The 15,759-nt window shown below is 42.3% G+C and overlaps 1 protein-coding gene across 4 annotated transcripts in view; it reads left to right on the forward strand.

Annotated features, from left to right (window-relative positions):
• The window catches only part of STS (steroid sulfatase), a 145,654-nt gene extending 137,536 nt beyond the window's left edge, over window positions 1-8,118 (forward strand). For all 4 annotated transcript variants that reach the window (XM_068141709.1, XM_068141694.1, XM_068141702.1 and 1 more), the window contains one exon: window positions 1,844-8,118. In XM_068141709.1, the coding sequence (XP_067997810.1) occupies window positions 1,844-2,226 (383 nt within the window). In that variant the 3' untranslated portion in view covers window positions 2,227-8,118. The remainder of the gene's footprint in view (window positions 1-1,843) is intronic.
• The last annotated feature ends 7,641 nt before the right edge of the window (window positions 8,119-15,759 follow it).

The following is a 15,759-nucleotide window of genomic DNA, read 5'->3' on the forward strand; positions in this document are numbered from 1 at the left end:
TGTCCCCTTCCTCTTTCCTCTTCCACTTCCTCTTCTTCTTTTTCCTTTTACCCAGTAAGACTGTGTCAATGCTGCTGGCACAGTCTGAGCCTTTTATAGCCTGCCACGTCCTATTGTTTGTATCACACAGACTTTAAAGCTGACTTTTCTGACTTCCAAACTGCATACAGAGGGTTCTCCCAGTATAATATGTATAATAACCATCACCCATCTGACCCTGATTTATGTGCAGACTAAGTGAACTGGAAGTCTCCAGGCTCTGTCATTGAATTGATTCCTAAAGGTATAATCTCTTATAATGTGAAAAATGCTGTGGGATGGAAGAAGCTGTAAAGAATCTTAAGGTCATCTACTGTCTAAATTCATACTATAGACTAGAACTGCAGTTTGTAACACTTTAGTCCACTGAAATAGTTCTTCCTTTAAACCTTTTTTTATCTTTCAAAATGGTGTGTGATGTAGTCTCATCATGTCAGGTACCAGCTCACCTCTGCCCTTCCCAAATTTTCTAGTGCCTTCCATTCTGTTGAACTGATTAATTGATTAATGGATATTAACCACTGTAGGACACACCACTCTGTGATGTGTTACTAGATTAATAGGTTTTCTGTGACTTAACAAAATTCAACTAAAAAAAAAAAAAAAAAAAAGAAGTGATTAAAAATTGTGAGTTTTTGCAATAAGTTGCTGACAAATGCAAATTACTGGTTAATACATATTTTTGATGTTCGTATACTCAAGTGGGTAGGTAGTCTGATATCACAGAACTCCAGAGCTTAATATTCTATTTTTATTAAGAGTAAAATACAGATTTTTTTTTTTTTTCTCTGCTGTTTCTGAAGACCTGCATGCCTCCCTGACTGGGGGGGTGTGGGGGGGTGGGGGGGTGTGCTGGAAGTGCCTGTCTCTTCCTGCCTTGCCTGTCTCTTATGCAGTACTTAAGGAAAATAGTAGCCATTTTTTTGTTTTCTCCTTTATTATTAAGTATTTTCAGAATCTCTAGTGTTCCTTCTGTTCAAAAGTTCTTCTTGAAGGAACCTTATCTTGCTCCTGGAAATAATATGCATTTTTAAATGGTGAAAAAATACTGACTGATATTACAGAAGTGTAGACAGTTTGGTTTCTGTACACAGCAAATTAAGATGAGAGAATGGTGAATCTGTAAATGAAGACACTTTTTTCTCATTTTACAGAGCAGAATGTCATCTAAAAATTACACTACTGTAAAAATTACTTCTTTTGGGAAAAAATACCTAGAAGTCTAAGCCAGAGATTTAGCATTCATTATACCTTTTCATGTCATCACCCTTAAAAAATGAGAAATTCTTATCTCTAGATGTTTGCATGAAAGCATGTGTTAGGGGAAAGTGGGTTAACATAACAAACAGAGGAAGAAAATTGAAAGTAAAAATGAAATTATTCTGATGAACAAAATAAGAAGCAGATGTGGCCCAACAGTGTCTGGGCACAATCAATGGGCAAATATATATTTTAATAAGTCTTGAAGAGGACTTATTAAAATACATATTATGTATGACTTACTAAACATTTATGCAAATCTTCTTAGCACTGTTAATGTAAAAATGCAGAGTTCTTTATTGTCTTCCATGATTTAGTTAATCAGAATTCTTCCATGGGAATAAAATGTTCATAATTATTTCATAGACATGTTTAGCATGAAAATCATCAGGTTTTGTTTAATTTTGTTTTTTCAGTTTTGGTTTACTCTTTCAGTGTATTGCAGTTCCTGTACAGACTGAGGTAGTACCAAAAGACTGATTTCCCACGGTGTAGATTAGAGTTGTAATTTTATCACCAGCTGTTTTGTGTCTGTATATTGCAGGTGAGTCTGTATGGAAAGTCTTCTTCTTCACTCCAAACTTCAGTCCTGAAGACTCTAATGGCTGCTACGATTCTCATGTGTGCTTCTGCCATGATGGATTCATTACTTGGCATGATCCTCCACTGCTCTTTGATCTCTCCAGAGACCCTGAGGAAAAAGTCCCACTGACTCCTCAAACAGAAAGCAGTTTCTATGAAATCCTCAGGGTCATACATCTAGCAGTAGACAACCACACCAGATCTCTGCATGCTGTCCCTGACCAGCTGTCATGGGACAACCTTATCTGGAAGCCATGGCTTCAGCTGTGCTGCTCATCCCTCTTTCAGTCTTGCTACTGTGACTATGACTCAGAATGGAACCTGCTGGAAGTGCATTCAGGATAAACAGGCTGCAATTCCCTTTCAGAAACTGGAACAAGAGAGTGTGAGTATCTGGCTTGAACCATGCAGTCACTAGCCTTCAGGTTTTGCTGTGTAGGAAGACCTGTCTTCAAATGCATCATTGCAGTGGAAGAGAATTTCAGTCAAGAAAATGTGCCAAGAGAAGGGCAAGAAATACCTTTTCTGTTTTTATAATACAAGAATCAATATGAAGCACATGTTGCCATCTTCATCTATGAATGGGTAACTGGCTGTCGACATTTTTAAGATAAGACTAGTTTTTTCTTACACCGTAAGGGACTTACCTCTAGTTTCTGTCAATTACACTAAATACACACTTCTCTGTCCTTTTTTTCTAAGTGCTATCTACCATTTGTAAGATGTAGCACTGAGTAATTAAAATAGATAATAACAAAGAGGTTCACCTGTGACTGTAATTTGGTAACTGTTAGATAAAGGACAGACCTGCAGCAGTATGTCTAGGAACAAGCATCATGGGTATGAAATACTAAACAAGTTACCAACAATCTAACATTGCATGTATCATAAAAAATGTAGAGAACTATGTAGTGAATGTTATGTTTCCATATACATATGTAAAATATATAAACCTAAATCTGAACCCTCAAAACCCCACAAATCCTTCAGACCCTGATACAGACATCTTTATGGTCATAGCCCAGTATGCATCATAAATACTTAAAACTGCTCTTCTTTTGCCATTGTTTAAACTTTTTGAATAGGATATTTCATTTTATGAGAAGAAACTCGGGCTTGAGCACCTAAAACCAAATATAACTGTCTTCTGAGTTCTTAGCAAGGCCTTGGAAAATCTACAGTACTTCGGGTCTAATTTTTGTGTCCATTTTAATCTGCATCTTATCCAGACACATTTTCTTTCTACTCTATAGGCAATTAAACTATATTCTTTGGCAGATTGTACCAGAGGAGAACATATCAGAAAAATAATAAGATGATTTTCTGCCTCATAATAGAAGATGACTTGCTCCTTATCAGAAATTACTAGTTAATTCCATTATTATAATGTATTAATGTCTGTTTGCTGCAAAAGTGATCTGTGACAACAGTAATGCAATAGCTTCATCCAGCCAGCCTTAAGGTTGTGACCTGGTTCTTGGGAGCTATTGAGCTTGTCCTGAAAAATTGTATTTTGATATATGGCATATTTCTCTGTCTGTAAATCCTAGACTTAATCTTATTTTTTTCTGCTGCAGTTTCATTCAAAATTTCATTTACTACAATATCCAGATGCCTGTCCTGGGAAATGTTGTACTCTTTCCTAGAAGTCCTATTTTTATACATTTTGCACTTTGTATTTGAGATTGTATACTCAGGTATGTGCTCTGCAAGCTCTCCATAGGGAGCAAAGTCCTGTGTATGCTGTTAAAATTTGTTCAGTTATTTCCCTGATAACCACTCAGGACTGTTTATGTTGTAACTGAAAAGCTATCAGATGGCCATTCATGTGGCATAATTCGCTCTTTGCTTTGTTTCATCACTTCATGTACTATATAATCTTAGGAAGAAAGATGCCTGCAGTTTGAATACAAGTACTTTTCTGCAGTGACAGTGGCCATTTGACATCATGGCAGGATCCATATGTCCCAAATTTTTGGCCCTCACCATGTGACCCAAGAACCCTTTGGGGCATGGCGCTGGTGCCTGTGTGCCTGCTACTGCAGCGGGTGGGCAGCTCAAACTGTAGCCATGTGCCTGACACTGAGCATCCCCCAGCTCCTGTAGCTCTGATGCAGCTTACTCTATACTTTTTGCACAAATATTTCCGCTGAAGCATTTGAGAGAACATTCACATCTACTTCTTTCCATCAGAAAGATGCTATGTTGCTATTATTTATTTTCTTTCTACAGATAGAAGAATTGTTTGTTCTGTTAGGCACAACAGCTGTTCTGTGCTGCCTGGCTGAGGTATTATAATGTTAATTTTTCTATGGTTCTATTTTCTTGTCTCCTGAATATGACCTTTCTGTCATACCCTCCATCTCTCTAATCTATGTTTGTAAAACATCCTCACCTCTCAAACACTTCTCCACCCTTTTTTTTTACCACTCAAAACTTTCATTTTCTTATCATATTGATCACAATGGCTATTTTGCCTTCATCAATCAGAAAAGGAAAAATGATCTTTGTGGAAAGATCTGACTTCTATGGCCTCTTGACTCTGCTAATCTCTAAGGTCTAGCAAGGATTTACTTTGCATTATGAAACCTAAGAAATTAAAGCACACCCAAGACAGCCCAAATAATAAAAGTTATTCCTTGTTTGTGACACAAGCCTCACACTTTTCAAAATATAATTTAGTATGACATTTAATATTTTGGCATAAACCCTAAAATATGAAATGTATTTTCACAACTGTTCCTTCAAGAAAGATTCTTTTAGGAACAGAGTAGAGTTTTTCAAACTCTGTGTTAATGCTGTTTGATTTAATGCCTAAAATAAACCTTCCCTATATTGGAATTGTATTATACCTTTCAGTACTGCATCTCCTGTTGTGAAGATGGCATGTCAGATCCTGCTAATTAATTATTAGCAAAATAAAATGAGGAGCATAACATACCATTTTTGTCATGTCACTGCCTGATCTAACAAGGATAAGTTTTGTTTTTCACAACAGGTTATTGATGGGATATATGTAATTAATAATTTATATACAAGGAAGGCTTAAGGAGAATGTGCTACTCTGGTAATTTGAGACTGACTTTCAATCCACCATTTAACAAGCACTGGTATTGTAAGATGGTGCGCATTTGTATAATATGTCATTTTAAACCAGAAGTTCGGCTTCAGATGGAAATGTATTCTTCTATAGTATTATTTAACAATCACAGTATCACAGAATACTAGAGGTTGTCAGGGACCTCCAGAGATCATTGAGTCCAACCACTCTGCCAAAAGCAGGATCACCTAGGGCAGGCCTCACAGAAATACATCCAGATGGGTTTTGAAAGTCTCAAGAAAAGGAAACATCACAACCTCTTTGGGCAGCCTGTTTGTCACAGAGTCCCTATACGGCCCAGAGCAAGTCACTCAACTCTTCTCAATTCTTTCTCTGCACCTGTTATTTCTCTGTCAGGAATAGTGAAGGAGCAAAAAATGCTGGAACTGGTAAGATGGTAAAAGTGCACATTCTAGTCAATAAGGCACCTTTTCTACAGAAGGTACAAACTAGGAAAACTAGGGTGTAGATGATTCCCCTATACTGGGAGCTAAAAGATACACTTCAGGTTTACAGGTGGGTTCTGTGCTTACAGTTTAGCACGTGGGATTGAGGTCTGAAGGAGAGAGAACAGATGGCTAAAAATGATGCACACTTGGGATTCAGAGAAAGATATTAGTCACATTTTTCTAATTATATTTATTCTTTCTTTTGGCATACATAGGAGGCTGCATGGAATTATTTAAATAATATTTCCCCCCCCAGGGGACTGGATGTCACAGGTTCCTGCCTTCTAAAAATAGAGTTGTCCTAGCTCATCTGAAATTATTTTCAGGGAAAAAAAAAAAAAAAAAAAGAAAAGAAAAAGCTGCCCCTTTGGAGATAGGTGTCAGCTCACTGAAATCCGACTGAAAATTTTCAGAGAAATAAGGGTATATGGTCTATATAGAATAGAATAGAATAGAATAGAATAGAATAGAATAGAATAGAATAGAATAGAATAGAATAGAATAGAATAGAATAGAATAGACCAGGTTGGAAGAGACCTTCAAGACATCAAGACATGAGAATGGAATATTTAGACAGGAAAGAGGTAGAATAAGGAAGTGTATTAGTGATCTAATAGTGTATTTACAGACTGAGCCCTTGAGCATGCTATTCATCTTCTGACATTGGCTATTGACAGCAGTCACAATCTCATTCCTTCTGGGGAAAAATGTAGAGTTTGTAGACAAAATGGACATGAGCGACCCCTCCTGGTGCCTATTTTTTAAAAATTATTTTTATTTTTCGGGGTATGTGTGTGGGGTTTGTTTGGTTTTGGTTTTGTTTTGTTTTGTTTTTCTTTTTTGTTTAAAGATTGAAATCCATCCATCTACAAGCCAGTTTAAAGGAGGCAAGAATGTCATTGGGAGGTTGAGAAATGTAATGAAGATCTAGGAAACTATACAGGCTGAGAATAATGATAAAAAAAAATGCTCTTCATCTTCTGGTTGAAACTGTGCCACTGAGTCACAAACATTTTAAATCCAGGGAATCAAAAAGGATAATATTCCCTAGCAGTATGGGTACTCACCTAGATTGTGATGACAGCATTGCTATTGAAACTTCAAGACTGATTAAATATTTTTAATCACATGAAGTACACAGATTGGCTCTGGATCAGAGAAAGACATACCTTCTGCCTACAAAGACACTTTTTGTTGCTGAAATCACTCACTCCCTGACCCAGTGAGTCTAGGAGTCTTTCCTGCAGAGCAGTAGAAGTCATATAGGAAGGGCTGAAAGTGCTTCTCCTCCAGCCATTGGCTAAGGGATACTTTGTTTGAATTTTGTGCTCCATCTAGAAAAATGTGGAGGAGGGAATGGCTCAAAAGAATTATCTGTCTTCTTTGACTCCAGGATTTGAAAGAAAACCGTGCTCTTACAGGAAGGACTTCATTCTTGCACTGCTAGGAGTGCTCCAAAAGTAGAATAAGAGTCCTTAGACGTTATATGGAAGATCTATTTCCAGGCTTCAGAAGGATTTAGAAATCACTTTAGGTAACAGTGTAGTAGCAGGTCTGAGGTTTAGCTTATTTAAGTTTATACATCTACAGTGATATCTAGAGATGAGTTTGCCTGCATTTCTACCTAGAGGTTAGAAAACCAAGATATGTCTAGATTAGTTTATATGTCTACACGAAGATTATATTAATCATGTCTAAGAATATTATGTTTTGTCTCCCCCTCCCCCCCATAAAACTGGGTATAGGATAAGCAATATGAACAGTATAAACAAAATGATCTCAAGGTGTGTTTTCAGGCAGTTGAATCTCACTTCTGTCTCCTGGAATCTTTAAAACTTCTTTCAAAAGTGAGGTATGTATAAAATTTAAATTCTTTCAACAGTATCCAAATGGACATGTTCCAAACCAGAATTTTGCAACTAAATGCATGATGCACAAAACGAACTCTTTTAAAGCTAAGCTTCTTTGTTTGCTCACTTGGTTTTTTGCTCTGACAATCATTTCTTTATATCTCTACCATGCTCTGCAAATCAGTGACAGAATATCCTATTAGAAATATTTAAAAGTGTCATCATTATACAGGCCAAGCAATTTGGTTTTAAGATCATATTAACAATTTTTTATGCCAGCATTTTAATTGTTTTACTAGTCTGAGAGATTTCAATTAGAATTGAGTTTTCCCAAAAGTAAATTAAGATCTTTTCCAATTTACATTTCTTGTTAGAATCAATTATGATTGTGTTGAAAGAACTTGACTTTAAAAACACTGCTTAACTTCTGGAAATAAAACTTGTGACATTTAATATACAACTGTCAGTCTCTACTATAATGTATGTTTACTTGCCACATTAAAAAGTTTGCATTGTTATATGCATATCATCCATTTTCTATCTTCTTGTATCTTACTAACAGACAACCAAACAAATAAACTACTTTGAATTGTGCATGAAAAGGTATTTAAGGGCTCTATCTGAAAAACATTTGTTAGAGTTTGTTTCTTTAGTTAAAAATGACCACTCTGCATTATGTTATCACAGTATCACAGTATCACCAAGGTTGGAAGAGACCTCAAAAGATCATTGAGTCCAATTTGTAACCACAGACCCCATGACTAGACCATGGCACCAAGTGCCATGTCCAATCCTCTCTTGAACACCTCCAGGGACAGTGACTCCACCACCTCTCCAGGCAGCCCGTTCCAATGACAAAAGACACTCTCATTGAAGAACTTTCTCTTCACCTCGAGCCTAAACTTCCCCTGGTGCAGCTTGAGACTGTGTCCTCTTGTTCTGGTGCTGGTTGCCTGGGAGAAGAGACCAACCACTTCCTTGTTGTTCCTAGTTGTAGAGAGCAATGAGGTCTCCCCTGAGCCTCCTCTTCTCCAGGCTAAACAATCCCAGCTCCCTCAGCCTCTCCTCATAGGGCTTGTGCTCAAGGCCTCTCACCAGCCTTGTTGCCCTTCTCTGGACACGTTCAAGTGTCTCAATGCCCTTCTTAAACTGAGGGGGCCCAGAACTGGACACAGTACTCAAGGTGCAGCCTAACCAATGCAGAGTACAGGGGCACAATGACTTCCCTGCTCCTGCTGGCCATACTATTCTTAATGCAGGCCAGGATGCCATTGGCCCTCTTGGCCACCTGGGCACTCTTCTGGCTCATGTTTAGGCATCTGTCAATCAGCACCCCCAGGTCCCTGTCTGTTTGGCAGCTCTCCAGCCGCTTTGACCCCAGCCTGTAGCTCTGCATGGGGTTGCTGTGGCCAAAGTGCAGCACCTGGCACTTGGATTTGTTGAATGCCATCAGGTTGGACTCTGCCCATCTGTCCAGTCAGTCGAGGTCCATCTGCAGAGCCCTTCTGCCCTCTTAACTGATCAACATCTGGTCCCAACTTGGTGTCATCTGCAAATTTGCTGATGACTGTCTCAATCCCCTCATCCAGATCATCAATGAAGATATTAAAGAGGATGAGGCCCAAAACTGGGGGGCCCTGGTGGGATCCCTGGGGGATGCCACTGGTGACTGGCTGCCAGCTGGATGTGGCATTCACCACCACTCTCTGGGCTCAGCCCTCCAGCCAGTTCCTGACACAGCACAGAGTGTTGCGGTCCAAGTCACAAGCTAACAGCTTAGACAGGAGTTTGCTTTGGGCAACGGTATCAAAAGCCTCGCTAAAGTCCAAGTAGACCACATTCACAAGCCTCCGCACGTCCACCAGGCGAGTCACCTGATTATAGAAGGAGATCAGGTTGGAGAGGCAGGACCTGCCCCTCCTAAATCCATGTTGGCTGGACCTGATGCCTTGGCCATTCTTCAGGTGTGCAGTTATTGCCATCACGATAATCTGCTCCATAATTTTCCCTGGTACTGAGGTCAGGCTGACTAGCCTGTAGTTTCCAGGGTCCTCCATCTGACCTTTCTTATGGATGGGGACCACACTAGCCAGTTTCCAGTCATCTGGGACCTCTCTGGTGAGCCAGGACTGGGGGAAAATGATGGAGAGCGGCTTGGCCAGCTCATCTGCCAGGTATAAAACTAACTGCGACCTCTTACTGGATTTTGTTTCCTGATATTCTATGGTATTACATGACTAATTATGTATCTATTAAGAATACGAGCCATACATAATATTTTACTGTTGATATCTTTAATTTATTCTGTGCTAGTTGTGACCATTTGAGGCTGTGCCTTTAAGGAAAAGACAGTGCTGGGACACTATGGCTGAATGTTTTGGAATATTGACGAAAACAGTAAGATATTCTAAACTAATTTCATTGGTGGATTGGTAGAATGCAGTTTTAGATTTAGGTGCAGCTGGAACTTTCCTCAGTTCTCTCCTTTCCTTCTCCCTTTCCAGCTCGTCTGCTTCTGGGCTCTCTGCCAGAGTGACCTTGAACAGATAAGCAACTAAGGCCTACTAACATTCTGCTTTATTAATAACTGCTCTTTTTTCTCTCTTTCTAACCCTTTTTGGGGAAAAAGGGGTGAGAAGGGGGTACAGGGGGGGAACCCTCCTCCTCCGGAGGGAATTTCATTCCTGCATTATTGTTGTTTTTTTTTACTTTGCTGTATATTTCTGTGCATATATTGTAAATACTGTAAATTGTGTTCGTATCTTGCATTCCCCAAAATTGCTTGTAAATATAGCATTTTTCCCTTTGCTTCTCTGGCTGGATAGCTGTGGTTTTTTTCCCTTCCTCTTTGTGGGGGAGAGAAGGCTGGGCCCTTCTCTCTCAAACCCACCACACTAGTTTTGGACTGAATCAATTTTTATTGTAGTAGCTTGTGTGGGGCTTAGATTCCAAATGAGGTTATACCATGACAACTATAAAGCAACAGTCTTGTATATGTTTTTGTATATATTTTAAATGCCAGGTGTTTCCAACATTTACCATTCCATAATGTCACGCTGTGTCTATCAAATATTTGTAAAGTTGCCTCCATTTTTGCTTGTTGCTGGAAATAGAGCACAAGCTAATATTTTTTTTCTGAGTTCAACAGCCAATTACTTCTGTTACTAGGATACTGTTTAGCATAAAGATCATGGTGTAGCTTAAAAAGATAACAAAAATATAAGAGAAAAATGCAAAGCTTTCACAGAGGATAAACCCAAAGCAATGAGGGTCAACTCCAATCTGGCTATAAAATACGCCTTAGTGTATGAATCACAAGAAACAATACTGAGTTTTTAGATTTTACTCTTGAAAACAGAGGAAAAACGTATTTACATGCAAGATGAAAGAAACATTTTTTCACACAGAGTTAGAAATTACTAAGCCCAGCATTAACTACCATCACATTGGCTTATAGCTCCATAGAAATAAAAATCTATTGATGTGACAGGATATACACTGAAAGGTAGAGGAATTGGATGAAAGAATGAAATAAAGAACAGAACAGAACAGAACAGAATAGAATAGAATAGAATAGAATAGAATAGAATAGAATGGAATAGAATAGAATAGAATAGACCAGGTTGGAAGAGACTTTCAAGATCATCGTGTCCAACCCATCAACCAATCCAACCCACCTAATCAACTAAACCATGGCACCAAGCACCCCATCAAGTCTGAACCCTGAACATCTCCAATGATGGTGACTCCACCACCTCCCCAGGCAGCCCATTCCAATGGGCAATCACCCTCTCTATAAACAACTTCTTCGTAACATCCAGCCTAAACCTCCCCTGGCGCAGCATCAACATCCACTTGTCTACAACTTCCCTTCAGGTAGTTGTAGAGAGCAATAAGGTCACCCCTGGGTCTCCTCTTCTCCAGGCTAAGCAACCCCAGCTCCCTCAGCCTCTCCTCATAGGGCTTGTGTTCCAAACCCCTCACAACTTTGTTGCCCTTCTCTGGACACGCTCCAGCAAGTCAACATCCTTCCTAAACTGGGGGGCCCAGAACTGGACACAGTACTCAAGATGTGGCTTAACCAGTGCAGCATACATGGGCAGAATGACCTCTGTGATCCTGCTGGCTACATTGTTCCTGATGCAGGCCAGGATGCCATTGGCCCTCTTGGCTGCCTGGGCACACTGCAGGCTCATGTTCAGCCTACCATTGACCAGCAGCCCCAAGTCCGTCTCTGCCTGGCCGCTCTCCAGCCACTCTGACCCCAGCTTGTAGCACTGCATGGGGTTGTTGTGGCCAATGTGCAGAACCTGGCACTTGGATGTGTTAAATCTCATGCCGTTGGATTCTGCCCATCTGTCCAGCCTGTCAAGGTCCCTCTGCAGAGCCTCTCTACCCTCCAGCAGATCAATTCCTGCCCCCAGTTTGGTGTCATCAGCAAATTTACTGATGATGGACTCAATGCCCTCATCCAGATCATCAATAAAGATGTTAAAGAGCACGAGGCCCAACACTGATCCTTGGGGCACACCACTAGTGTCTGGCCGCCAGCTGGATGTGGCACCATTCACCACCACTCTCTGGGCTTGGCCCTCCAGCCAGTTCCTAACCCAGTGCAGTGTGCTGCCGTCCAAGCCATGGGCTGACCACTTGGCCAGGAGTTTGCTATGGGGGATAGTGTCAAAGGCCTTGCTGAGGTCCAGGTAGACTACACTCACAGGCCTCCCCATATCTGTAGACAACGGAGATAGGAATCAATACGACTGACCAATGTGATTGAGTATTGTTCCTTTATTGTTCCAGTGTTGCAGGCCGATGGTGCAGGCCTGAGGTGCAGGCCTATGGAGCAGGCCTGTAGTGCAAGTATAGCACTGTAAAGTGTAGAAGAAACATGAGACAGGAAAAGCAGAAGTGCGTAGCAAGGCAACTGCATCAGGAACAGTGTGGCCAGCAGGAGCAGGGAGGTGATTCTGCCCCTGTACACTGCACTGGTTAGGCCACACCTCGAGTACTGTGTCCAGTTCTGGGCCTCTCAGTTTAGGAAGGATGTTGACTTGCTGGAACGAGTCCAGAGAAGGGCAACAAAGTTGGTGAGGGGCCTGGAACACAAGCCCTATTAGGAGAGGTTGAGGGAGCTGGGGTTGCTTAGCTTGGAGAAGAGGAGACTCAGGGGTGACCTTATCACTCTCTACAACTACCTGAAGGGAGGTTGTAGACAGGCTGATGATGGTCTCTTCTCCCAGGCAGCCAGTACCAGAACAAGAGGACACAGTGTCAGGCTGCGCCAGGGGAGGTTTAGGCTGGATGTTAGGAAGAAGTTCTACACAGAAAGAGTGATTGCCCATTGGAATGGGCTACCCAGGGAGGTGGTGGAGTCACTGTCATTGGAGGTGTTCAGGAGGAGACTTGATGGGGTACTTGGTGCCATGGGTTAGCTGTTTGGGTGGGTTGGATTGGTTGATGGGTTGGACGCGATGATCTTGAAGGTCTCTTCCAACCTGGTTTGGTTTATTCTAAATAAAGTTTTTTTTTATTCTAAACGTATATAAACTCGGAGTGCCTTGTTGGCATAGCTCCATTGGTTCCCTCTGAGTGACCACACATTGCACTATTACAGATCATTGGTCCAACTACTAATGACACAATGAGGTTGTTGATGCAGGTGCATGTCCTGTTCTCCCAAGAGAACTGTCCATGTTTATAGCTACCAGTGTCTTGTTTTGATTACATGCTGCAGGCACAGCACTGTTTTGCTGCACTGCTAGCTGGCTCTGCATTTATGGTGATCATGGCCTACCATCATGTCAGGCTCTAGGCGTGCACTTCCAGATTGCTCACACTGCTCGTCACTGCCATTGCCACACATATCCACCAGGCAGGTCACCTGATAATAGAAGGAGATCAGGTTGGTCAGGCAGGATCTGCCCTTCCTAAATCCATGCTGGCTGAGCCTGATCCCTTGGCCATCCTGTAAGTGCTGTGTGATTGCACTCAAGATGTCCTGTTCCATGATCTTGCCTGGCACTGAGGTCAGGCTGACAGGCCTATAATTCCCTGGTTCATCCAACTGGCCCTTCTTGTGAATGGGCACCACGTTGGCCAGCCTCCAGTCCTCTGGGACCTCTCCAGTGAGCCAGGAGTGTTGAAAAATGATGGAGCGTGTCTTGGCCAGCTCATCTGCCAGCTCTCTCAGCACCCTAGGATGGATCCCATCTGGTCCCATGGACTTGTGGGGATCCAAGCGGCTGAGGAGAGCTCCAACTACCTGCTCCTGGAACATAGGGAACATAGGCTGCTCCCTAGCTCCTTCTGCCATCTCTGCAGGCCAGCTGTCTGGAAGACATTCTGTCCTGCTAGTAAAAATTGAGGCAAAGAGGGTGTTAAGTACCTCTTCCTTTTCCTCATCCCTTGTTACAGCGTTCCCCTCCATGACAACCAAGGAGTGGAGGTTGTCCTTGCCCTTCCTCTTGCTATTAATATATTTATAGAAGGACTTTTTGTTGTCCTTCACAGTAGAGGCCAGTCTAAGCTCTAAATATGCTTTTGCCTCCCTAATTTTCTTCCTACAAGACCTAGCAACATCCTTAAACATTCCAAGGGTTGCCTCACCTTTCTTCCAAAGATGATACACCCTCTTTTTTTCCCTTAGTTCTTTTAGAAGTTCATTGCCCATCCAGGATGGCTGTCTGCCCCGGCGGCTCATCTTCCAGCACATTGGCATAGCCTGTTCCTGCACCTTCCAGAGTTCTTCCTTGAAGCAGATCCAGCTCTCTTGGTCCCCTTCATTTCTAAGGGCTTTTTCCCAAGGAACCTTCTGAGTTAGTTCCTTGAGTAACCTGAAGTCTGCCCTCCGGAAGTCCAGAGTGGAGGTCTTCTTGCTGCCCCTCTTAGATTGACTGAATACTGAAAATTCAATTATCTCATGGTCACTGGCCCCTAAACACCCTCTGACCACCACATCACCCACCAGCCCTTCCCTATTGGTGAAGAGGAGGTCAAGCATAGTCTTACCCCTGGTAGGCTCATACAGCACCTGGGATAAGAAGCTGTCCTCCATACACTCTAAGAACCTCCTAGACTGTCTCCTCTCTGCTGTGTTGAGATCCCAGTAGGTGTCGGGCAGGTTGAAGTCGCCCATGAGAACGAGGTCCGGAGATCTTGAGACAGCCCTAAGCTGCCTATAGAATTCTTCATCAACATCTTCCTCCTGGTTGGGTGGTCTATAACAGGCTCCAACAAGAATGTCCATCCTGCTGGTCATCCCTCTAATTCTCACCCACAAGCACTCAACCTGATCATCCCTGATCTCCAGGTCAATGGCATCAAGTGCCTCCCTGATGTATAGGGCCACCCCTCCACCCCTTCTTCCTTGCCTGTCTCTCCTGAAGAGCCTGTAGCCATCAATTGCAGCGCTCCAGTCATGTGAGTCATCCCACCACGTCTCTGTGATGGCAACTATCTCACAACTTTCCTGCTGCAACAAGGCCTTCCAGCTCCTCTTGTTTGTTACCCATCCTTTGTGCATTAATGTACATGCACTTCAGCCGGGCTGATGGTTTCTTCCCTCACTCCAGCTTACCACCCTCAGACTTCTGTCTGGGGGGACTGATTCCAGCCCCTTCCCCCTTCAAATCTAGTTGAAAGCCCCTTCAATGAGACCTGGCAATTCCCTTCCCAGAATCTTTTTCCCTCTGAGGGATAGGCCATTCTCGTACACTGTGATTTTTCCCTTCCTCTGGGACAGATGTACTCCATCTGTTGCCAGCTGATCTGGTGCAGTACAAAGTTCTTCAGGATCGAAAAACCTAAAATTCTTTTGACTGCACCAGCCTCTATGCCGCTTGTTGACTATAGCTGCTGACCTGTTCCTTATGGTATTCCCTCCTGCAACTAAGGGTATAGATGAAAAAATTATTTGTACACCTGACCCCTCAACCAGATCCCCCAGGGCCTTGAAGTCATTTTTGATAGCCCTGGGAGTTCTGGTTGCAACATTATCATTCCCTAACTGCGTCATTAAAGGGTCATAGTCAGAGGGCTGCACCAGACTAGGCAACCTTCTGCTAACATCTCTAACCTTAGCTCCTGGGAGGCAACAAACTACCCTGTGAGTAGGGTCTGGCCAACATATGGGTCCTTCTGTTCCCCCCAGGAGGAAATCACCAATAACAATTACCCTCTTTTTTTTTAAGGGAGCAAGTCCTGATGCCAGGGGAAGGCTGTTTAACCTTAGGCTGTTTAACCTTGGGCTGTTTTGCCACAGGGAAAACCCCAGCTGGTGTGTCCTCTGGCATCAGAATCACCTCACCCTCGACCTCTAGTGCCCCATACTTGTTTTCCAAGGGCAATGGGGAAGGTGATGGGAGACAAGGAGGTTTTAGTTTGTGTCTTTTGAGAGGAACCTGCGTCCATTCCCCTCTGCTTTTTGGATAACCAGCCTCTGCTGGGGGAGCCTGCAGAGCCTGGTTACCAAAGTTCG

The sequence above is a fragment of the Melanerpes formicivorus genome, unplaced genomic scaffold (assembly GCF_026170545.1).
Source record: "Melanerpes formicivorus ecotype bairdi unplaced genomic scaffold, bMelFor1.0.p_v2 SCAF_1, whole genome shotgun sequence".
Taxonomy (NCBI): domain Eukaryota; kingdom Metazoa; phylum Chordata; class Aves; order Piciformes; family Picidae; genus Melanerpes; species Melanerpes formicivorus.